The 24208-nt window shown below is 35.2% G+C and overlaps 1 protein-coding gene across 11 annotated transcripts in view; it reads left to right on the forward strand.

The window, feature by feature from the left end:
* The window catches only part of LOC120075279 (Ypt/Rab-GAP domain of gyp1p superfamily protein), a 47452-nt gene extending 26246 nt beyond the window's left edge, over positions 1-21206 (forward strand). For 6 of the 11 annotated variants that reach the window (XM_039028537.2, XM_039028529.2, XM_039028519.2 and 3 more), the window contains 9 exons: positions 488-591; positions 7882-8663; positions 8763-8885; positions 8982-9070; positions 9155-9355; positions 11090-11491; positions 16225-16308; positions 16825-16992; positions 20658-21206. In XM_039028537.2, the coding sequence (XP_038884465.1) occupies positions 488-591; positions 7882-8663; positions 8763-8885; positions 8982-9070; positions 9155-9355; positions 11090-11491; positions 16225-16308; positions 16825-16866 (1827 nt within the window). In that variant the 3' untranslated portion in view covers positions 16867-16992; positions 20658-21206. Of the gene's footprint in view, positions 1-487; positions 592-7881; positions 8664-8762; positions 8886-8981; positions 9071-9154; positions 9356-11089; positions 11492-16224; positions 16309-16824; positions 16993-18404; positions 18465-20657 lie in introns of those variants that run through there. The other 5 variants (XM_090306480.1, XM_090306481.1, XM_090306479.1 and 2 more) reach the window with 2 other exon arrangements.
* Positions 21207-24208: the final 3002 nt, after the last annotated feature.

Consider the following 24208-nt stretch of genomic DNA (forward strand, 5'->3'; position numbering starts at 1 on the left):
GCCAATCACCAAGCAGTTGGTGCCTTACAAGCTTATTTAATTGAATCCTTGTCAAGAATGATTGGAAGCCAATGGACTCTTTAAAACGTCCCGAGGCCTCCAAAAAGGACGTGACTATCCATTGTCACCTGACACCTAATAGCTTTTACATGAGTACGTGTTTGGTTGTTTCCTCTTCAATTTGATAACTAGTTACTTGCCCTTTGTATGTATTTTGTTATTGATAAAAGGCTAATTTCATTAAGAAAAAAGATGTACAAATAACTGAAGTTACAAAAATGAATAAATGGTCACCAGCTAGTAATCTAGTGAACAAAATTGTGAGATAATAATTACAAAAAATAGAACTTTGATTTTAAATTCCAAAGACACAGAAAAGACAATAACTGCCTTTTTCTTTGTATTTGATCACAAAAACAGGTAGTTTTATCGACGCTTCTTTGTCTTACCGTGTATAAAACAGTGAAGTTTAATTGTGGTTTGGCAGGGTGTGGATCCATCTATTAGGGCAGAAGTATGGGAATTTTTGCTTGGTTGTTATGCTGTAGGTAGCACTGCTGAGCACCGAGGCCAACTAAGAACTGCCAGAAGGTCTTTTTATCTCCCTTGAACAAAAGTTCTCCATTGTTACGTCAGATTATTTGTTTTTAGATGTAGTCATGCATGCATTTTACTTTTGAGCCCTTTATACATCCTTGTAGATATATATGTCAATGTCTATATGTCAACATGGAAAAAATTCTCTACATTACCATCCCTTTTATTATTCATTTATTATTATTATTATTTGCTAAAAAAACATTATTTTTTCGCTTATTAATCTTTGGAGGAAAGAGTTTCTTAAATAGAAGAAATACCCAATTACAAATAAGGAAAGAATAAAATAATTACAAATAAGGAAAGAATAAAATACAGTAAATACAATACAATAAATACAATATAAAATTTCACAATAAAGGAAATAATCAACACTCCCCTCAAGCTAGTTTGAAGATATCATTCATAGCTAGCTTGTCAATCAACTTGTTCAATTGCCACTTTGGAAGACCTTTGGTTAACACATCTGCAATTTGCGTTTCTATCGGGAGAAAGGGAATGCATATTATTCCTGCATCAATCTTTTCTTTTATGAAGTGTTTATCAACTTTGGTCCTATCATGAAGGACTGGATTGTGGGCAATGGAAATTGCTGACTTGTTATCACAATAGATGCGTATGGGCATTGTCTGAGAGAAATTCAATTCTTTCAATAGTTTTCTTATCCATATGCCCTCACAAATACCATGGGCTACTGTCCTAAATTCTGCTTCAGCACTACTTCTTGCAACCACACTTTGTTTCTTACTTCGCCAAGTAACCAGATTTCCTCCAACAAAAGAGCAATACCTCGAAGTAGATATTCTATCAGTCGTGCTTCTTGCCCAATCAGCATTAGTGTAAACTTCAATGTTTAGGTGGTCATGCTTCGTGAATAATATACCTTTTCCTGGAGTACCTTTCAAATATCTCAAAATTCTATAAACTGCTTCAAAGTGAACTGACTCGGGAGCATGCATGAACTGACTTACTACACTAACTGCGAAAGCAATGTTAGGACGTGTGTGAGAGAGGTATATGAGTCTCCCTACAAGCCTCTGGTACTTTTTCTTTTCTTTTACTTCTTTTTCAGTTGCAACAACCAATTTTAAATTTTGCTCAATAGGAGTTTCTGCTATCTTGCAACCAAGTAAACCTGTTTCATTCAGTAGGTCAAGAATATACTTCCTCCGGTTGACACGAATGCCATTTTTAGATCTGGAAAACTCCATTACTAGGAAATACTTTAAGGTTTCCAGGTCCTTGATTTGAAAATCATTAGCAAGGTTTTTCTTCAAGATATTCAGTCCTGTCTCATCATTACCTGTAAGAATGATATCATCAACATACACTATCAAAACGACCAACTTACCACTTCCAGTATGTTTATAGAACATAGTATGATCACCTTGACTTTGACTGAATCCATAGCTTGCGACTGCCTTTCCAAACCGTTCAAACCATGCTTTGGGAGATTGTTTAAGCCCATATAATGATTTCTTTAACTTGCACACTTTGTTTATCTCGAGATCCACCTCAAAACCAGGTGGCAAGTCCATAAAAACCTCTTCTTCAAGATCCCCATTGAGAAAGGCATTCTTCACATCAAGTTGATAAAGGGGCCAATCAAAATTAACTACCACAGACAACAAGATTCTAATAGAATTAATTTTAGCTACTGGAGCAAATGTTTCTTGATAATCAATGCCATAGGTCTGAGTGAACCCCTTGGCAACCAATCTGGCCTTGTACCTTCCAATACTACCATCAACTTTACATTTTACAGTGAACACCCATTTGCATCCCACCGTCTTCTTATCTTTTGGTAGTTCGACTATGTTCCATGTGCAATTTTGTTTCAGTGCATTGAACTCTTCCATCACTGCTAATTTCCAATTCAAATCATTTAGAGCTTCCTGTATATTCCTTGGAACAAATAGGTTGGTTATTTTGGATGTGAAGGCTTTATGACAGTCAGACAATCTACGATAAGAAAGATAGTTTTCAATAGGAAATTTGGTGCATTTACGAGTACCTTTCCTATGGGCAATTGGAATATCAAGATCAGAGACATCAGGTAAAGGATTAGAAGGAGATGAAGAACTAGGAGAAATAGGAGTAGGGTGTCTAATACCTGGATCTTCAGGATCATTTATCGGAGTATTTGATTGGTTCTGTGATAAGTCAATTGTCTGATCTCTGACTCTTTGAGTCAAGTTTCTTCTAGTGTAAACTTGAAGTTCAGGATTTCGACTTGTAGAGTAATTTTGTAATGTTTCTCCCCCTGAAGAACTCTCCATACTTGGTATCGAAGGACTAGAGCTCATAATTGCAGGACCATTGATGTTTGGGAGAGATAAAGTATCCCAAAAATTATCTTCAAGGTTAGATATCTCCCCCTACGAAAATTTGGGCAAGAAAAAGTTTGGTTTTCCAAAAAAGACATATCCATACTTTCAAAATACTTGTGGGCCAAAGGATCAAAACATTTGTAAGCTTTCTTATGAGAAACATAGCCTACAAAAATGCATTTAGTGGTTCGAGGATCAAGCTTAGTTCGAGAAAGAGAAGTATGAACATAAGTAGTACACCCAAACAATTTAATTGATAAATTAGAAGACAGCCGATTATTCGAAAAAAACTCATTGAAGTGATTAAGAGGGGTTTTAAAATTCAAAACCTTAGACGGCATTCGATTGATCAGATATGCAGCTGTAAGAATGGCATCACCCCACATATATTTTTGAACATTCATAGAGAACATAAGGGCACGAGCAACTTCAAGTAAGTGCCTATTCTTTCGCTTAGCAATGCCTTTAGACGGACCCCAAACATCAGTATGAATTAAGGAAAAAGGTGATGCAGCCTTGTACGGTTTGGGCAAATAGGTGGATTGATGATGTTTGGCAAAAATGCAACTTTCACATTGAAAAACTGAACAATCAAATCCTTAAATTGGGAAACAGATACTTTAAATAAAAGAAATTTGGATGCCCTAATCTATGATGCCAAAGCATGGTAGTTTCTTTAACAGAAGGAGAATAAACACTACTCAAGCCCTGAACTTTTTTATGACTAGCAGAAACTTCATCAAAGTAATAGAGACCATCAATCATCCTAGCACGTCCAATTGTCCTCCCCAATTCCTGATCCTGAAAGATACAATGAGTTTCACAAAAGATAACACGACAGTTAGCATCCTTAGAGAGTTTACTAACAGACAACAAGTTACAAGCTAATTTTGGAACATGAAGGACAGAACGTAATATAAGTTTTGTAGTCAAAGGAATAGTTCCTTTTCTTGCAATAGAGGTGAAGCTGTCATCGACAATGCGAATTTTTTCATTGCAATACACAGGAGAATATGATTCAAATAAACAAGAGGAACTGGTCATATATGATTAGAAGCTCCAGAGTCTATAATCCATGGAGATGAATTAAGGTAAGAGAGAGCTTGAAGACAAGTACTTGATTGTGCCAAGGAAACACTAGGATTACCAAATGATGAATTGGTCTGTAGCAGTTTCAAAATTTGATCAATTTGCTCTTTATTAAACGGGCTGGAGTCAACAATATTAGCATTAAAGGCATGTTGCTTAGAACTTTTCCAATTCGCAGGTTTTCCATGAAGTTTCCAACAAGTTTCACGTGTATGTCGAGGTTTATTGCAATGGTCACACCAGACACGAGGCTTTTCATGTGGCTTATTGGATTTGGTTAGAAGCTTTCATTGCAGTATTTTCAGTCACCAACGCAAAGCATTCAACTGAGTCAATAGGTTTTTTGCAAATTATAACATTCCTGCGGCTTTCTTCCCTGTGAACTACAAAAAAAATCATTAAGAGTTGGAAGAGTAGTTTTTCCAAGTGTTCTGCCTCTAACTTCGTCGAACTCAACATTGAGGCCGACAAGGAATTTGTAAATACGACCATCTTCAATAGTTTTCCTATAGTGCTTTTGGTCCTCTGTAGGCTTCCACTCATACGTATCAAAGAGGTCAAGGTCTTGGCAAATCATTTTTAATGAGTGAAAGTATTGTGTAACGGAGCTAGTTCCTTGTCGTATATCACCCAATTTTAAGTTCAACTCAAATACTTGTGACTGGTTGCCCAAATCAGAATACATCTGAGTTACATTATCCCATAATTCCTTGGCAGTAGAGTAACACAGGTAGTTACAACCAATGTCTTCGACCATGAAATTGACAAGCCAAGTCATAACCATGGAGTTTTCAGTGTCCCATTCGGCGAATGAAGGGTCATCTGGACTAGGAATGGTTTTTTCTCCTGTGATGTAACCAATCTTCCCTTGTCCACGAATATACATCTGAACACTTTGGGACCAACAAAGAAAATTATCCTATTGAGTCGAATGGTAGTTATTTGGACAATGGGACCGGTTGAATGGCCACGATTATCGCAAACTCGAGTGATGGGTATCTTAATGTCCGACATATCGTTGAAAAAAAGGAAACCCAAAATACAAAATCAGTAGATCTGAAAAAAAAAAACAGCACAGAGGCTTAAACGAACCAGCAACTAGGAAAATTATAGCTGAAGGACAGCGGCAACCGGTCGATAGCGGAAACGGCAGTCGGGTATGCAGACACGGTCGGACAGCAGTCTGCGAAATCGCGACGACAGAAGACTGGGTTCTTTTTTCTAGGGTTTCAAAAAGGAAAAAAATAGGGTTTTTTTTTTTTTTTTTTTTTTTTTTAGGTTTCAAAAATTTTGTTGCTCTGATATCATGCTGAAAAACATTATTTTTTCTCTTATTAATCTTAGGAGGAAGGGGTTTCTTAAATAGAAGAAATATCCAATTACAAATAAGGAAAAAATAAAATAATTACAAATAAGGAAATAATAAAATACAGCAAATATAATACAATAAGTACAATATAAAATTTCATAATAAAGGAAATAATGAACATTATTATAATTGGTTTCTTAAACTTTTCATTCCATTCAGATTTTTCCCCCACCTGTTTTTATATTTTAAATTAAATAAAGGTTGAATTGTGTTTCATACCTAAACTTTAGAATTTTATTCTGATGCGTAATCATGTATTGATGAAGTTATGGCTTAATTCCCAGCAGAAAAACTTGATTGCTATTTGTCCTTCCAAATTTTGTCATATCATATATGGATGTTGGAGCTGTGTAGTGGCTGCAAGTAAGATCCTTGTATAACGATCTCATTAAGAAGTTGGAATCCTAGCCATACCCATTAATCTTCCATGGAGAATGGGGTTGTAGGGGAGAACCATCCACTTTGTCAGGTCTGTGAAAATATAATCCCAATAGTTTGTCATTGTGGGTCAAGATTGATGAATCCGAGCTCATTCTTTTTCAAGGATCATGAGTAGAGACTGGGAAATCCAGCAAATTTGATAAGCACCTATCATGCCAGAAGCTGTTATTGTATGTTGTTCCCAATTTTACAGATGATGTTAATCCTTCTGAAGGGGAGAGATCAAATGATTTTTTTAAAAAAATATTATCCATTTTATTTTCTAAAATTTTTTTAGTCATAATCAAATTTGATTAATGAATAAATTGATTTTGGCGATCCCTTTGGACTGGATGGTATTCATAGCATGTGGGTTGATATTTTGGTGATCCCCTTGGATTTCTTAAAGGTGGCACACTTTTTCAATAAAATGATTCTAACAAGTATTGTGGAAGCTTTTGGATTTTTAAAGATCATTTGTTGGGAGTCTACTATGTTTGAAGCTACTGAGATTTCTTTGGCTGGAAATTATCCTTTTGTCTTGAGCCTCGGTGTTTTGGGAGGACTTTAACTTTTCTTGATGGGCCCAAGTTCACTACAACCTTGAGAGTTCAACACTAGGTTTGTTTAACTTAATATTATCACTCAAGCTGCAGGCCTTTTGGATATTACTATATTGTTGCAAGCCTTGTAGAATTCTTCTTTGGACAGTTGGTTTGGTAAACTTATGCTTCATTCCCCTGCTTCTAAGCATTAGTATTTGGATTTCTCCTTCTGTTTGGCCCCTTGAGTTTGGCCCACAGTGCATTCAAGAAGATTTTTCAAGGCATTCCATTTTGATGGATATCTTCTGGGTTCTACTCGTCTTTTAGACTCTTCTTGGCGTTCTTCATTGAAGCCTTATGCGAATTATTCTATTCAAGACATTTGCTTGCATTTGAATGTGTTTATTTTCTTTGTTTAAGTTTTGTATTGTCTCTATTATCTCATTACTCTCCTATATTTTCTGGTGTGGTATACTTTTTAGCATTAGTCTCTTGTCATTTTATCAATGAGAAGTCCTTTTTTTATTAAAAAAATTAATGAATGAATCGAAAGTAAACTCAAACTCTAAAAGAGCTTCTAGCTTTGATGCACTAGTTGAAGTTAATATAGGTGGGGTTTCTCGTTTATATCCTTTGTCTTCCATGAGAATTGTTTTCTGACTGATTTCTTGGGCTTTTGTAGAGATCTCCTTCTCTTTCACCTGGTATCCGTCACTCTTTATCTGATAGGGAAATGGAAGATGTCACATCCTTCTTATATTAGATTTGAGGGGTTTAACTTTGGGTCTGAGGTAGTGGGATATTCACTTTTGGAGTCTTGACCCCACTAGGCATTTGGAGTGAGAGGGGAATTATAGAATTCTTATAGTGGTTGAGAGATTAGGTAAGGATGTTCTGGGAGGCGGCTAGATATAACACCACTTCACCGGTGTTGGTTTCTAAACCTTTTGGATGTTTGATCCCTTGTTAGGTTCCATGTCTCTTTGGGTGTCGAAGACAAAATATTTTTGTAATTAAATGGTAGCGCTCGGTCTTGTTCTTTTGGATTGGGGTCCGTTACTATAGTTAGTGTTGGACCTCTTGCTTTTTCTTTTTCTTTTGTTTTATTGAGTTTGGTTTTTTTTTATGCCATTGTATATTCATTTATCTCAATAAAAGCGTAGTTTCTTACCCAAAAATAATTATATGGATGAAAATTTTCTTATTTAAAATGGTGAATCATAGCTAAGAAAGATTTAGATAGAATGCACCGAGAGGAACTGAGAAAGTGAATGATGTTCTAAACAGAGTTCTAACTGAAAAGATGACCTACACAATAAGTTCTTATTAGAGGATCCTTCTTTTTCTCTTTTGTTCTTCCCTCTCTCTTGTTATCTTCTTGTTTCTTGTTTGCCAGCGGCTATAGACCTTTCTTATTTCTGAACTGAATATTATCCCTTTTTTGTTTGAATTTTCTTCATAGTACTTGAAGATGTGGAATTGTACTGGTTCATGGTTCGCTAACAAATGAAATGACAAACTTTTCATGCAGGGAACGTTACAAGGACCTGATAGAGGAGTGTCGGATGATACATTCTAGCATAGGAACTGGTTCTCTTGCCTACCCTGTGGGTTCTAAAGTTATGGATATGAGGACGTCATCTAAAGATGGACCAAGGGAAGCTGAGAGTGAAAGTAGAGAAGTTTCCGTTCATAATACTAATACAGTAGAAGATTCTTTTTGTAGGAATAATAATTGTATAGATAAATCATACACATGCCGAAGGGAAAGCTCGAGTGATTCAGCAGAACTTGCAAGCATTAGGGAAAGTACAGATAGTGTGGCAGATGGATCTACCTGTTGTGTCCCTATTTCTGGTCCTTGCAATTGTTATTCCCTAAAACCTGGGAGTGAAGCAGATGGATCAGCAATTGTTACAGAAAATGATTATGATTTTCCTCCTCTACCAGTCATTGACTTGTTTAAGGACAACAAAGATAAGAACAAATATTTCCTTCATAATGCCAAACTTTCAACTCAACGTGAACTGAGATTTGAAGATGGCAGCATGCACAGTTTTCAGATAAATAACAATGAAGATTTAGTTATTGAATCAACTGCCTCGTCCTCTAACAATGTTTCTCATCCCATTAGCTCTGAAACTGAAATAATACATCTTGATTCAAGTGATCCAGAATTTCAGCAGAATAGCTTGTGCAATAACAAGAAGCCAACTGTACCAGAAACGAAATACTTAAATGCAACAGTCTACCGTAATAATGCTGTCAGTGAAGACAGAGTATCTGAATGGCTTTGGACCCTGCACCGAATAGGTAAATATCAGTAAAGAGCAGATCTGGGTCTATGTTTTGATGTACAGATCTAATTTTTCTTGATAGTCTTGACTTCTTGGACTTGTATTTTTTGTCCAGTGGTAGATGTGGTTCGAACAGATAGTCATCTTGAGTTCTACGAGGATACAAGAAACTTAGCTAGGATGTCAGATATCCTTGCAGTTTATGCATGGGTTGATCCTGCAACTGGTTATTGTCAAGGTTGTGAATTGTTTTATTTTTGTATCAGTTTCCTCATCCATGTTTTCTACTAATATAATTTGCTGCAATATATGGTATTATCAATTATGATTTCAGGAATGAGTGACTTGCTGTCTCCTTTTGTTGTTCTATTTGAGGATAATGCTGATGCATTTTGGTGCTTCGAGATGCTCTTAAGGAGAATGGTACTTGAGTAATGTTGGAAATATCTTGGGCTGGATTTTCTTATTATCTCCCCCTCTGACATTCATGCTGTTGCGATCTTCCAGCGTGAGAATTTTCAAATGGAAGGCCCAACTCGGGTGATGAAACAGTTGGAAGCATTGTGGAAAATTTTGGAACTTACTGACAAGGAAATCTTCACTCACCTGTCACATGTAGGTGCTGAGAGCCTACATTTTGCATTTCCGATGCTTTTGGTACTTTTTCGTCGGGAGTTATCATTTAATGAGGCACTTTGTATGTGGGAGGTTAGTGCTCTTTTTCACTCCACGTTCAGCAAATAGGAATCATTACGTTGTTTTCTAGCATATGGGCAGCTTATGGAGGGATATGTTCTGATTTTATAGCATAAATAATAAACTCTTCTAGTTCATATTTCCTTTGTTATGTAATGAATAAGTTTTGCGTGCTGTATGCTCAACTCTGCTTTGCTTTCTGATGATACAAGCTGCATTTGTAGCACAGATATATTTGGGAGACTATCTGCTATACCAAGTACTTGTACTAATACTTAATTACGATAGACAAGCTCATCTACATCTTCTCACGCTTATGCAGCTTCTCGTCCAAAACAAAATGGAAACTGTCTTTGTTATCTCTAGCCTTTCTCTTGTTTGGGTGCGATATATGGTATAACAAGTTAGTGGTTATGATCATTTGTGCCCGTTTATTTTATGACCCAAAACAAGGAAAATAGGAGAACATGGGTTAGTTTTTTTGAATTCATTGTTATCTTTGCTCCAACTTGAATTTTGAGAGGAAATAAAATTATTTTATTTCTTCAATATTTTGAATCAAATACAAGGCATTCTTGCATTCAAGGAAGACCATCCATACCAATAAGGAAAAAATTATCTGCCAATAAGGCTAAAATATCTACTAATAAGGAAAATATTACAAATAAGACAACTAATATTAAGAGAAATATAAAGAAAATCCAACAGTTTACATTCTTCATTATTGACCATTAGATCAAAGCAACCCATGGTGGTTATTTTGGATATCGTTACTGATGTTATAAAAATCATTTAAGGCGTAAGCCTTGAGGTGAGGTGGCTCTAAGGTGCCTTGCTTACACCTGTGCCACAGTAAAAGAGGCGTAAGCCTCTGAAGATGGAGGTATAAGCCTATCTACTAATGCTTTAGGCTTGAAAAACGTAAACCTCAAGCTTCATTCCCCTGCAAATTCCAACTGGTGCCACAAATTTCAACTGGTGGCTTTTGGCGGTAATGGGAAATTCAATGAGTTCAGTCTTCTTTTCCTTTGTTTATTATTTACTGCTCTATTTGTATAGGAATTAACGCTAACATCTATTTTTCAGTGTGTTCATACTTCCTAAAGTATATGCATACATAAATATTTAGTGAACGATACACAATAGAACATTGACTTTCTTTGGACTTCTAGATTTCCTTAATGGTTAAAATATTGATATCTATATTGATATATCGACATATTGATGGATATTTCAATCTTTTCTTGTGGATAATAACTTCTCTTTGATATTTGATGAATGGTAAATAATACATTCTCTCAAACTCTCACTTTTAAGTTAAAATACACCATAGTGATTGAATTTGTAATTGGGTTCTTTTTTATATATCTAAAATTGATGTAACATTGGGCAATTGCTTGTTATTCATGGCTGACCTGAAATGAAAATATAATATTGTTAGATGATATATAATTAAATTTGCCTTCTCCCACTAACTTAAGTTTTTGGGTCAATTGGTGATTTAAGATGGTATCAGAGCAGGTGGTCCAACGGAGCTTTGTGTTCAAGTCCCTGCAATGTTGTTTCCTCCCCAATTAATTTGATTTCTACTTGTTGGGTCTTCTTTATATTTCAAGTCCACAAGTGAGGGGAGTGCTAGATGATATATAATTAAGTTTGCCTTCACCTACTAACTTAAGCTTTTGGGTCAATTAGTAATTTAAGAAATACTGTTTCAATCCTAACAGCTTATTGTCCTTCATTCAGATGATGTGGGCTGCTGATTTTGATGAATCAAGAGTTTACAGTTTAGAGGGTAGTTGTCTAGAAGCATTGACATTACAACTTCCAAGAGGCTCGGAAGTGGAAACAAATGAAGGAGACATGGAGAATAGTCACATTAACATGAAAGACACCTTACAATCAACTAATGGAAATTTGGAACGTTCTTCATGTGACAATGCTGGAATGAAGTCAACATCTGCTCATGCTTTTTGTGGCTTGACAAGGAATCTTTGTTCAAGGAATGATCCTATGAAGAAGTGCACTGTAATATCATCAACTAAGCAGGGTGATGACGAGCTTCCTGTTTATTGTGTTGCAGCAATCCTTATAATGAATCGCCAAAAGATAATTAGAGAAACACGTTCTATTGATGATCTGATAAAGGTATATGCTTTTGAATATATTTTATGCTAATTGATTCTGGTAAATATTACCAATTCTTTCTTCCATATCATCAATGAAATATCAGTTTAAGCTCTATTCCCTAATACAGTTCTATCAGACATTGTTCAGAACATATAGGACACTTTTCTGATTTGGCTCTTGACTGTTTTGTGTTCTCTGCATTTATTTTTCTTTAATTAGACGTTGGATGCCCTTAATATGTGTATAGGTGGGCACGCACCCATGCAGGACATGCCATCATGCTGGGGAGCATGTGCCCACAGGCAGGCAGGCATCATGTATGGAACAGACGTATGTAGGCTGTCAGTGTGTGGATGTGCGTAGAAAGGGCACACATTCTTTCTCCGTGGCATTTTGATGCTGTAATGTGGATAGGGGGCTGCACAAGACTCCAAAGAACACACTTGTGAAGAGAAAAAGAAAGGACTTGCTCCACAAGCCACTCCCCTTTAAAGTGAGGACACATATTTGTTAACCGAGGTCAAAATTGGTTAGGCAACTCCAACAAGTTGGGTTAAAAACGTGGACCTAAAATTGTGTGAGTAAGAATAGGAACAAGTGGTCTTCCTTGGTCTTATCGGGATTTAGGTTCCTTATTGACTAAACATGGCCATTTTTGTTATGGAAATTCCAGTCAACCCTCCTCCCTCTAAGACCCAAAAATTGCAAACTATTGCAGGCAAAAAACCAATGCTTCACCGAGAATTACAAGGTTATACACATCTATCCACTATGACAAATCAGCCACCTTGGCTATTCGGGAGGGTTCACCAATGAAGTTCCTAACTTGGAATGTAAGGGCCTTAATTCTTGGAGGAAATGTACCTTGGTTTATCATATTCTGGTATGGTTCTCCTACGAGAAACACAACTGTCAACAGTGGATTCCTTTTTAATCAATTCCATTTGGAGCTATTCTTGCATTGCTCTTATGCTACCAGCTTCTGGGATATTGTTTTGCGGGCTTTTGTTGGTCTTTTACATGTCAAAATACCATCTATGACATCTTGGCATCAGTGTTGGTGGGTCACCCTTTTGGTGATACAAATAAGATGATTTGGCTCTGATTCGTGCTTTCTTTTGGAGTTTATGGGATGTAAGGAATAGAAGGATTTTTCATGACTTTTTCTCTTTTTGTTTGTTTTATCGAGTTCGTTTTTGTCTACTGCTTTTTCATGGTGTAAAACAAAGCATCCTCTCTCATTTTAGCTTATCCTTTTTAGTCAATAATTGAGACTCTCTTTTGTAATCACCTTTAGGTGTTTGGGGTTCTCCCTTAATTTCATTCATCAATGAAATGTTTCTTTTACCAAAAAAAAAAAAGGTTGGAGAAGGGGATGTAGCTACATGAAGGAGGTGTAGTGAATGTGCAAATGCTATTAGAGAATAGTGTTGCGTTGGAGCAATGATCTCTAACAAACCACAATGAGATGGGAATGAGTGTGGGAAGACCTTATCCCATGAAAGACTGGATGAACCTTGGAGAACCTTTTGTTCAGGCAAACCTTCAACACAAAGAGGAGCAAACCCTGAGATCAAGATCATTGAGATTAGTGACTATGAGGTTGAGGAAGACAGCAAGGAACCAAAAAAGAAGGCAAGGTTCATGCCCAACCCACAATGTCGGATGTTGGCTGTGCAACGTTTTCTCACAGTAGAGAAATCCCCTTGGAGGAAAGAAGTGGTTACAAGGGACAAAGGCAATTTATTATATTCCTAGGAGAAATAAGCCTCAAATGGGGCGAGTAAGAGGAGAACGTGATCAAGAGTATGGTCATGTGGACGGGAGTTTCTTAGATAATGTGTTGGGGAAGAAGGGGTTTGGTTTTGAGTGGAGATTTTGTATTTGGAATTGTATTAGGATGGACTAATTTCTCAACCGTTATTCAATTGGAAGCCATGAGGTAAGATCTTTGCTTCAAGGGATTTTTTGCAAGGGGTTCCCCTTCCTTTCATCCTAGTGGTGGACGTTTTGAGTAGGATGGTGTCACTTGGCGTTAAAGAAAGGAGTGGTTGAAGGTTTCAAGGTGGGGAAGCAGTACGGCAGCTTGCATCGCCTTTAGTTTGCCTTTAGTTTGTTATGATACCTTTTTTTCTTTTCTTTTTTTTTGCAGAGAGGAAAATTCCTTTCAAGTCTCAACAAATTTTTTTTTGATATTTTTTTAAAGCGATCTTTGGTCCTAAAATTAACAAGAGGAAGGGGGTGTTCTATTTTTGTTCTTAACTACTATTCTTCTAAGTTGAGTCCATGGCCCCCTTTGGTTGGTTGTGACGTGGGTCAATTCCCTTCCTTGTATCTTGGGCTCCTTCTGGATTAAAAACATTTGGCTACTTGGAAAAAGGCTTTCTTCTCTAAATGGGGAAGGTTCACCGATATCCAATTGGTGTTGATGTAAGAAGAATAGGGGTTAATTGAATAATTAGGCAATATTCTAGGTTAATTTCCTTTTAACTCCAACTTGTTTAACTCTATAAATAGGAACATTCCCCTTTGGTATGAAACACATTATTCATTCCAATAAAAGATTTACCATCTTGATTCTTGGAGGATTAATCCTTGAGGCTACTTAGGCTACATCAATTTGGTATCAGAGTCCGTCTGAGCCAATGTTGACTGTCGTTGGTGGAAGTCCGGGAAACTCTTGGTGATGCCGATCACAAGAAGGAGCTTTGTGTGTTGTGCTCGTTGTCGAACAATCCACATCTAATTAGGGGAAACCCTTGAAATTCCAAGAAAGAGAAGAAATCAAAGATTTTTCAAGATTTTGTAAGAATGGATTATTGTCGATCAAAGAAGATGTCCAAAAAAAAGACCAGTAGTTGTTATATGCAAGAAAATCAATTTTACTTCAAAAAACAATGCTGGGATTCTAACTCAAGTGATTCAGAAGAAGAATTTCAATATACTAATTTTGTCCATGCTCGATTTTCTCAAAGAACCTATCATTATCCACGTTGGAAATTTTATTCTAGTGATCTAATGACTTTGAAGACGTTTTAAGTCAGTTTGGGAGGGAATAAGAAGGTGACAATATCGAAAAAGAGCTCAACGATCCAATGAAACCCATTTTTCAAGAAATCAACGTAAAGATCGGAAGTTAGATGAATTAAAGAATCATCAAGAATCGATTTTACAAGAAGAATGTTCAAGACTTGAAATCATTCTTTTGGTTATGAAACACGATCAAGAAAGGTTGATTCAAGAAAATCAATGGATAAGTTCTATACCCACTATGAGATTGAAACATATCCAAGAATCCAGCACAATGACTATTTTGATCCCATAGCATTGGACAAAATATAGAAAACAGCAAAAGAAATCCAATGTTCATTGGGAAAAATGACTCAACATATTGATCATTTATCAATTTATTTGCAAGAGTTTAAGAATATATTAATTTCATATAAGGAAGAAAAAAACAAAAGAATCACAATTGGAAAATTTTCAAATAGAAAACCTTGAAGATAAAATTGGGAAAAATCTTGTTGAGGCCCATGTAGTCAACGGAGGTGATTGGGACAAAAATCATACGAACGAAGTTGAAGAAGAAGAAAAGGAAGAATTTGAAGATGTTAATTTGGAAATTGTCTCAAGTGAAGAAGAAAAATCCAACGAAGAAGATGGAAAAGAGGTACCGAACACTGAGCAAGAATCGAGCAAGAACGACACGTTGATTGCGTTGGAAATAGATCACCAAACTGTTGAAGAACTTGAAGCAAATGATAAAGAAGACGTGATTCTTGAACGATTCCCTTTGGAAGGTGGTTTTTTAGTGATTGGTCATTTGAATATGGTTTTGAATGAACTTGAAGGAAACATCTTTTTGAGTTTGTGATTGATGGAGAAGTTCATCTTTTGGTGGCAATATTGGATTTTTTGTCTCAAATTTATCCCTTTGATCATAATATTTTTGTTCAAAATGTAGGAGGTTGGTTTGGTCATATTCCATTGGATAAGTTTATATCATTCCTTGTTTGCTTCATCATTTTTTTTCCTTTTTAAATTTGCGGACGAGTTTTCTTTTTGGAGGGGTAGAATGATGTAAGAAGAATAAGGCTTAATTGGGTATTCTAGATTAATGCCCTTTTTTTCCCCATTTGTAATAAAACTCTATAAATAGGAACATTCTCTTCTTGTATGGAACACATTATTCATTCTAATAAAAGCTTTATCATCTTGATTCTTGGAGGATTAATCCTTGAGGCTACTTAGGTTTCATCAGGTGTGAAGTTGGATTTCCAGTTATTTCTTCTATTTATTTAGAGTTCTGGTTACAATGAGCAAGAGTATTAAGAGCATGATAATCTTGGGGTAGTTTCATATTAATCTTGTTTATCGTTGGTTAAAATGAATTATCCCAATTTACCTATAATTGGGATTCTTATTTGTGTTTTTGTGCATTGTGTATGTTTACATGTGTTTGATCAAATATCGTAAAATACAAGTACCCTATGAATTTAGATTCTTATTTCTCATGTGTATTTGTGTGTATTTGTGTTTGTTTATGTGTTTGATCATGAAAAGTTTACTTGTCCGTGGAACAACAATCTTTTAATTATTCTAAGTTGCTAGTTGTTACACTACTTTTGTCAAGTTCTGTTCTATCTTCCTTTCTCACTCTTTTTTGGGGGTGGGTTGGGCTGTGGAAGAGCACAATATAGGCGTGTGCTATTTTATGTCTACAGCAGGCAATGACAATTATCTTTTGACAGATTTTTAATGATAAGATGCTGAAGATTAGTGTCAAAAGATGTATACGTACAGCAATCAAATTGCGGAAGAAATATTTTTCCAAGGTGAGATGCAGGGTTAAGGTTTTTTTTTTTTTTTTTTTTTTTTTTTAATAATCTTAATCTTGCCGTATTTTTTTTAACGCACCAATTGCTGTCAACCCTTTTTTTATCTTGAAGGGAAAAATGCCATTTCTCCATTCATAAACTGAATCAATTATCTCGATTGGTTGCTTATATTAAATTTAGATGCAACATGCTACATGAACGTCCATTGACCCAATTATCTTTAATTACTTAGTGGTAGGTCCAGAAAGAATTTTTATTACGGACAAGTTTAGCACAACAGTCATGTTCTTTTTTTTTTTTTATTAATATTTTAAAACTATATAATATTTCTGAATGTTATAATATTCTTCTTTTTTCTCATTGCCAGTTGGGGATTTTTTTGGTGATCAGTGATCACAATGAATTGAATGACTAGGAGGATATTTTATATTGCTCGTGTGGCATTATTGTTAATGTTTTTATGAGTTAAAGTTATTATCGAAGTACTTTGAAACTTGCCCCTTTTTGTGTCAGGTAATCAAGAAAAGGAGCCTCCGATCTCGTTATGAGGACTAGAGCTGCACCATTTATACGAAGCAACAAAATTATAATAGCTGTTATGAAACAGTTGAAAAATGCATCGGCAGTTCAAAGATTCAAACTGAAGTTTATGCGACTGCCTCTGCTTCAGATTCTTTATTGGTAACGTTACAATTGACTCTCAATGTCTGCATTTATAACACCCTTTTTACAATAAAATACAGATCACATGTTAATTCTTTATATTTATGGACAATATTATTATAGAACATGATGTAATCGAATAAGTTCTAATTATTCATTTCCTCTCATATGTTTGAGAGGGTAAAAAATAGAAAGCCAGATTTCAATCCACTCAAATCATTGGCCTCTTTGAAGAGGACTTGTTGGGCTTCGATACAATGTACTTCTCTCTCTCGCTCTCTCTCTCGGCATCCCATACCTCTCTTTGTACTTTCAGTGATGAATAGGGGGTCGCTTGCCCCTGTTTTGGGTTGGGTGGTGTGGTTTTGGGTTTCTCAAAACCATGTTTAGCCAATGTTAAGCTGATAGGTGAAGGTAGATTTAATTATATATCATTTAACAATCCTCCTCAGTTGTGGCTTGAGATGGAGAATGCCCAACAAGTAAAAATCAATATTAATAGGGGAAGAAATACCATTGCAGGGGCTTGAACACAAAACTTTCTTGGACCACTTGTTTTGATACTATCTTAAATCACTGATTGACCCAAAAGCTTAAGCTGATGGGTGAAGGTAGCTTTGATTATATATCATTTAATAGTTATCAATATCTTGGAGTTGCAAAAAAAAGAAAAACAAAGCTATGGGGTTGTATGGGCAGTTGCTTGCCACTCACCACCATAAGTAAAATACCAAGTTTCTATTTTTTAAATACATGATAGTTGAAACCCTAAATTAGGAAAAGCCATACGAAATGAAAAGAATTGTTTTGATATTACAAAATTGTTTTTTACTTCAGAAAAATTATGGGGTTGCAAACACAACCCCATGGCCAGTTGCTTGCCACTCGCCATCATAAAGCCAAGTTTCTATTTTTATAATACATGGTAGTTGAAACCCTAAATTAGGAAAAGCCTTACAAACCCAATGAAAAGAATTGTTTGATATTACAAAATTGTTTTTTTACTTTAGGAAATATATACTTCAGTAAACTTGTTAACTTGTTATAGTTAGTACTTACAAAATTATATTTCCTCTTGATAGATGTGTTTGCTTGATTATCACAATATTTCCAAGTACAAACTCAATTTTTTTTTTCCTATAAATAACAAAACTTCAAGATTAGACATCTATTTGAATAGAATGCTATCTCTGTCTTATTTGATAAATATATGTTTCTATGAATGACCTTTAAAGTGAATTTATTTTCTATATTAGGATTTAGCCTCCTATTTCTGCACTCTGCTTCACTGAATTTTGCTCGACCTTTTTGGTGACAAGTTTATGTGGACATTGATTGCCATGTTATATTATGTCATGTTATTTATTATTATTATTATTATCATTATTATTATTTTAATGTTTGTTCATATTTTTGTATCTTACTTCTAGACTTTTAATCATGTTCAAGCTCATGACCGCAAGCATTGCCATGTTACGTTTTCCTTTTTATTATGGTAGGCATTGCCGTGATATGTTATCCTTTTTATTTATGGTAGGCAATGTTTTGATTGTTGGAAATTTTCTTATTCTTAGACTATAACATAAATTAAATACTTCATTCAAAAGTCCCAAGAAAAATTGATCGATGCTCTACACTTCACAGAACACCCACTAAGAAACTAAGAGAACAAAATAGTTCAAGGAAAAAATGGGAAAAAAATTGTGCAAACGCAGGGTTCGGAACACTGAACCCTAAACACAGTAATTTAATTCCCAAGCTTTAGAACACTGTTGCCTGTACACAATAATCTAATTTCCATGCTTCAGAACACTAATCTCCAAACACAGTAATCTCATTCCCAGGTTTTGAGAACTCCAAAACAAACCCCCAAGAATTTGATTTCCAGGGTTCTGATTCTGAAACAAGGGGCCGAGTGTTACATTATCTCTTATATGGGTTTCCTTGTTACTCTCCGAATGGTATGGCAAGAAATTTAGATGTCAGATATCCTCATATGTTCTAGAATTTAGACGATGGACATCCTTGAATAATTTGTGTATGTTTTGCTAAAAAATCACGTGGGATATGCACAGGACGAGGGTGCTTGACCCTTGCTCATTTGGTTTTGTATTTTCTTTCCTTGTTATATCTTTACTGTCATGAGAGCTCCCATCAAAGTGATATAAATTCTTTACTACCTTTATAACAACCTTGGTTTGTAGGTTTTGGTGTAATCTCTGTTTTGTTTTGGTCTCTTTTCTGGTTTAAACTTCAGTTTCTGTTTTCAACTTTTTACCTAGGTAAAGGACTTAGTTGCTCATTAGACTGGCTACTGGTTAGTTAAGAAACAAAGGCTGGCTTGTAGCTTTTAAATAGGGGTCCCTAGGTTATAAGAAGTTCTTTTAGATCAATACAAGATTTTCTCCAATATTGTCTTCAGAAAATTAGTTTACACTACAGAACTGTCAGTTGCTTAGAAAAGATTACCAGACTTTGTTTGGGATGGAGGTACCTACAAAATGATCACTGGACAGTTGCTCTCAATAAATTTCACAATTGATTTGTAGTCGACTCACATTTTATAAGGTGGATGATCATTTCATGCTTATGCATCTGAAAATCTTCCATGGTCGTCCTTGCAATTCCAAGATCGCTCCCTTATATACCAACCCTTACTCCTTTACAGGTGGCTCTGACACCACATCACTTCGTTGTCCATGGTATGCAGATGCACAGCTTAGCCTCCATGCCAGCAGAGATGAAATTGCACGACCTGGCAATCAACATTTGAAATGACCATTTTCTCTAATCACTTATTGACCAAAAAACTTAAGTTGAAGGGTGAAGACAAATTTAATTATATCATCCAACTCTCCCTTTCACTTGTGGGCTTGAAATATGAAGTCCCAATAAATGAAAATCAATATTAAATGGGAGGAAATAACATTGCAGGAGCTTGAACATAGGACCTCCTTGGACCACCTGCTGTGATACCATCTTAAATCACTGATTGACCCAAAAGCTTAAGTTGATGGGTGAAGGCAAATTTAATTATATCATCGAACTCCCTCCATCTTAATTGATCCCATGATCAAATTATGAGATATCTGCCACTTTCCCTTCATCTGCTTCTTGAGGTTCTTCCCTAATTTTATCTCCCTCAGTAATTATCTAATCTTCATTATCAGACTTGCAATTCCTTTTTCTTCAATTATATGCCACGATTTATTTTCCTTCGCTGCAGAAACCAAGCTCTCAGTTATGCCTTCTTGGTTCTTTTACTCTAAAAACATAATCAAAGACTCTCTTCTTGATTGCTGCCTCCTTTCAACTCTAGATTCAGGTTTGGGCCGAGGTCATCATACTCGGCCTTGATTTCCACCCCTTGGCTAGCTGCTGTTACCTACATTTCTACAAAATTAATCTAGGAACTAGCTGTCTGGTCTAGCCTATGGGCATCTCAGATTTATGCTTAACAAACAAATCTCGAGCTTTTCATATTTGGTTTTGTGTATCATTGTTGTGTTCTTAACATATAATGATTGAATTATATTCATGTGAATATATCCCTGTTTATACACATCTGGTAAAACATACTTCTTTCACAATGATTCGGTAGTTTTTACTCAAATTACTCTTTTTAGATTCTAATTTCTAATAGACTCATTCTCTCTCTTTCTACCTCATTTTCGTGAGATCAGTGCAGAGATTATGAAATGGGAAGAAATGTCTTTGCTTTTATCGTCAACAACGGGCAATTGGAATTCATTGTACAGGCTTAAGGTTATTGATTTCATTCTCAAATCATTTTTCCTTCAGTTATCGTACTAATGAGAGCATCTTAGAAACTTTCTTACACATCCAAGGGGAAGAAATTAGTGTATTTGATTTTTGATAGCTTTTGTTAGAAAAGCGAAATAGGTGAAAATTCCATGGCATGGCCGAAGTGTGAAGTTACTTGTGCACCAAGAACAACCTTCAACTGTGAGTAGAAAAGTAGATTTCATCCTATAGAGATTTGTATTTCCAATTCTTTCTTTGCCATTGAGGGGCAACATTTCATCACCATATATGGAGGTCTTAGCCTCTACTTTTCATATTTTCTTGATTCAAAGTGGTCTTAATTTTGTATTGAACAATTCGCGTATATTACATTCTGGTAGATAATGGAGAGTTCATGTTTGCCTCTGCCATCAAATCTAGAGGACTGAGTTAACTTTTGAAGAAGTATATAAATTTGCATTATGTCATTTTGGTGGTATGGTATACCAATCCCTCACAACAGCAATTTGAAGAGAGAGATTTACCAAGATTCAAATGTTTGTCTCTTTAGTTGAATCTTACTTTGTATTGCCACTTAATTATAGGACATAGTTATCTCATTTTAGGGTGATTTTATTGTTATTATTTGAGAATGGAATGGAGTAATGTGTTTGGGTGTGATTTGAAACAGGTAAGATTAATTAATTATAGTATTTCCAAATATAGGAAAAGTTTAAAAAAAATTAAAAAAAAAAAAAGAAAATTTGATTATAATTAAATCAAAATCAAATGTGACCAAAAAAAAAAAAAAATGTCACAACACACCTACTGATATGTTTTGGACAGAATATTAGTAAGAGAAACCCAATGAAAGATTTTAGAGGAATTAAGAGGAGAAAATTTGTAGAGAAAAAGATGTCAAATAGAAGCAAAGTTGAGATTTTGAAATTTTGAATATATATTTACAAACTATTTCCTTTTACAATTTGCCTGTAATTTTATAGACGTGTTTGCTTATCAAACAAACCCGTTTTTAACCTAAAAAGTGAAAAAAAAAAAAGAAACACTAAAATTTAGGTTTGATGTTTGTAATCTACCTTGGCCTCCAAATTGTACTAGGTTCTGATAGTAGATACGGTTATGGGGGAAAAAACGTTAACTTGGGTCTATCTTTTTATTGTTCACCTAGTGGGAAATAAAAATTGATATAGCATGGATGTATCTAAATTTAAAATTATTTAATCTGACTTTAAAATAGGAAAATTTTTCAAAATAGAAAAATAAGAGAGAATATTTACACAAATCATAAAATTTAATTATAGTTGTGATAGATATTGTTATCACTGTGTATCATAGATAAATGCTAATAGGAGTCTATCATTGATAGAAATTGATACAAGTTTTGATAGACGTTGATAGAAATCTATCCGTGTCGATCAATGATGGAAATTGATAAAAGTCTATTATTAATAGAGGTTTATTGTCTACCAATGATATAAACTGAGAAAAGTCTATTATTGATACTATTGGTAGAAATTGATACAAGTCTATCACTCGTAGACATTGATGAAAGTTTATCAATTTCTATCAATTTTTTTTTTGTAAATAGTTTTTGTTTTTTCTATTGGTGAAAATTTCTCTTGAAAATATAAATACTTTCTAAATAAAAAAACAAAAGAACAATAATTAAATTTAAAAGAAAAGTTATCAGGTTTAAATTATTTTTATCTTTGTTATCTTTAGTTTTGGATCATTTTAGTTTCTATAACAATTTAGTTTATAAATTTTAGTTGGTAATAATTTAGTGTGTATTTGGAATATATTTTCAAGTGTTTAATTTAAAAAATAAGTCGAGTGTTCGACAACTAGTCAAAATAGCTTTTCAAGTGTATTTTAATAATTTTTATCAAGTGTTTAAATAAAAGAATTTTTTGAAAAGTATTTTTTTCTCAAGTTAATCCAAACAAATCCTTAGTTCTTCTACTTATAAATTTGCTACAATTACTTGAGCTTTTATAAACAATGATTTAATTCTTGTATTTTACAATGTATGACAATTTGGTCCTTATCGTGAAAAGTATTATTAAAATTTATTAAACTTCTTACATATGTAAATCGCTCGGTAGATTGGTACTCAAATTTATTTATAAATTATAAAACTAAACTTTTAAGTAATAAAAAGTTACACTTAATTTTGATGAGATTTTTTTATGATAGAGACTAAATTTTACAACTTCTAAAGTATAGGGAATAAATTGTTACCTATTAAAGTTCATGTACTAAATTGTTAAAAAATTGAAAATGTGGACTAAATTGCTGCATCTGGAAATAGGGATGAAGTGTTTTAAACCTAATTTCAGGTTTTGTTTGTTTGAGCTTTCAAAAAAAAAAAAAAAAAGTTCCATTTAGGGCATCAAATGAGCTTCATTCCCAAAATCCTCTGGGCCACGACGTTTTTTCAAGGTTTTGAAGCATTAGGCCCGTTACAGCAATCTACCCAGTAGGAAGTTCGCATACGAAAATTGGGCCCTAGGCACAGCAGACAGGCCCAAAAGCTGTTTGCTGCACCAAATGAGCCTTGTTCCCAAAATCCTCCGAGGCATAATGCTTTTTCAAGGTTTTGAGGCATTGGGTCTATTTTGGACTATCTACCAATGGAAAGTTCGCACATAAAAATTGGGTCCAAGGACAGCCCAGGCAGGCCCAGAAGCGTTTGGGGGCACCAAATGAGTTCTTTTCTCAAAATCCTTTAGGGCACCGCATTGTTTTTCAACATTTTGAAGCATTGGGTCTGTTTTAGGGCATCTGCCCAGAGAAAAGTTCGTGAATGAAAATTAGACCTAGTGGCAGTCGGAGTTGGCCCAGAAGCCGTTTGGGGCACCAAATGAGCTCCGTTCCCAAAATCCTTTGGGATAGGGTGTTTTTTCAAGGTTCTGAAGCATAGGGTCCATTTTGGACCAACTGCTTATAGAAATTTCGTGGATGAAAATTGGGCCCAAGGTAGTCCAGGCGGACCCAAAAGTCGTTTGGGGCAGTAAATGAGCTCCATTCCCAAAATCGTCCGAGGTACGACATTTTTTCAAGGTTCTCAAGCATTGGGTTCTTTTCGGGCCATTTGGCTAGCGAAAAGTTCGCTCACGAAAATTGGGTCCAGGAGCAACTCAGGTGGGCCCAAAAGTCGTTCAGGGCACCAAATGAGCTCCATTCCCAAAACCCTCAAAGGCACGGTGTTTATTCAAGGTTTTGAAGCACTGGGTCGTTTCAGGTCATCTGATTGGCGGAAAGTTCACACATGAAAATTGGGGTCATAGGCAGCCGATGCGGGCCTAGAAGCCATTTTGGGCACTTAATTAGCTCTATTCCCAAAATCCTCCGGGGCATGGTGTTTTTTCAAGGTTCAGAAGCACTAAGTCTATTTCATGCTATCTGCCCAACAACAAGTTCGTGCGTGAAAATTTGGCCCAAGGGTAGCCCAGGCTAGCTTAGAAGC

The sequence above is a fragment of the Benincasa hispida genome, chromosome 1 (assembly GCF_027475165.1).
Source record: "Benincasa hispida cultivar pf3 chromosome 1, pf3_genome.v1.1, whole genome shotgun sequence".
In the NCBI taxonomy this organism is placed as follows: Eukaryota; Viridiplantae; Streptophyta; class Magnoliopsida; order Cucurbitales; family Cucurbitaceae; genus Benincasa; species Benincasa hispida.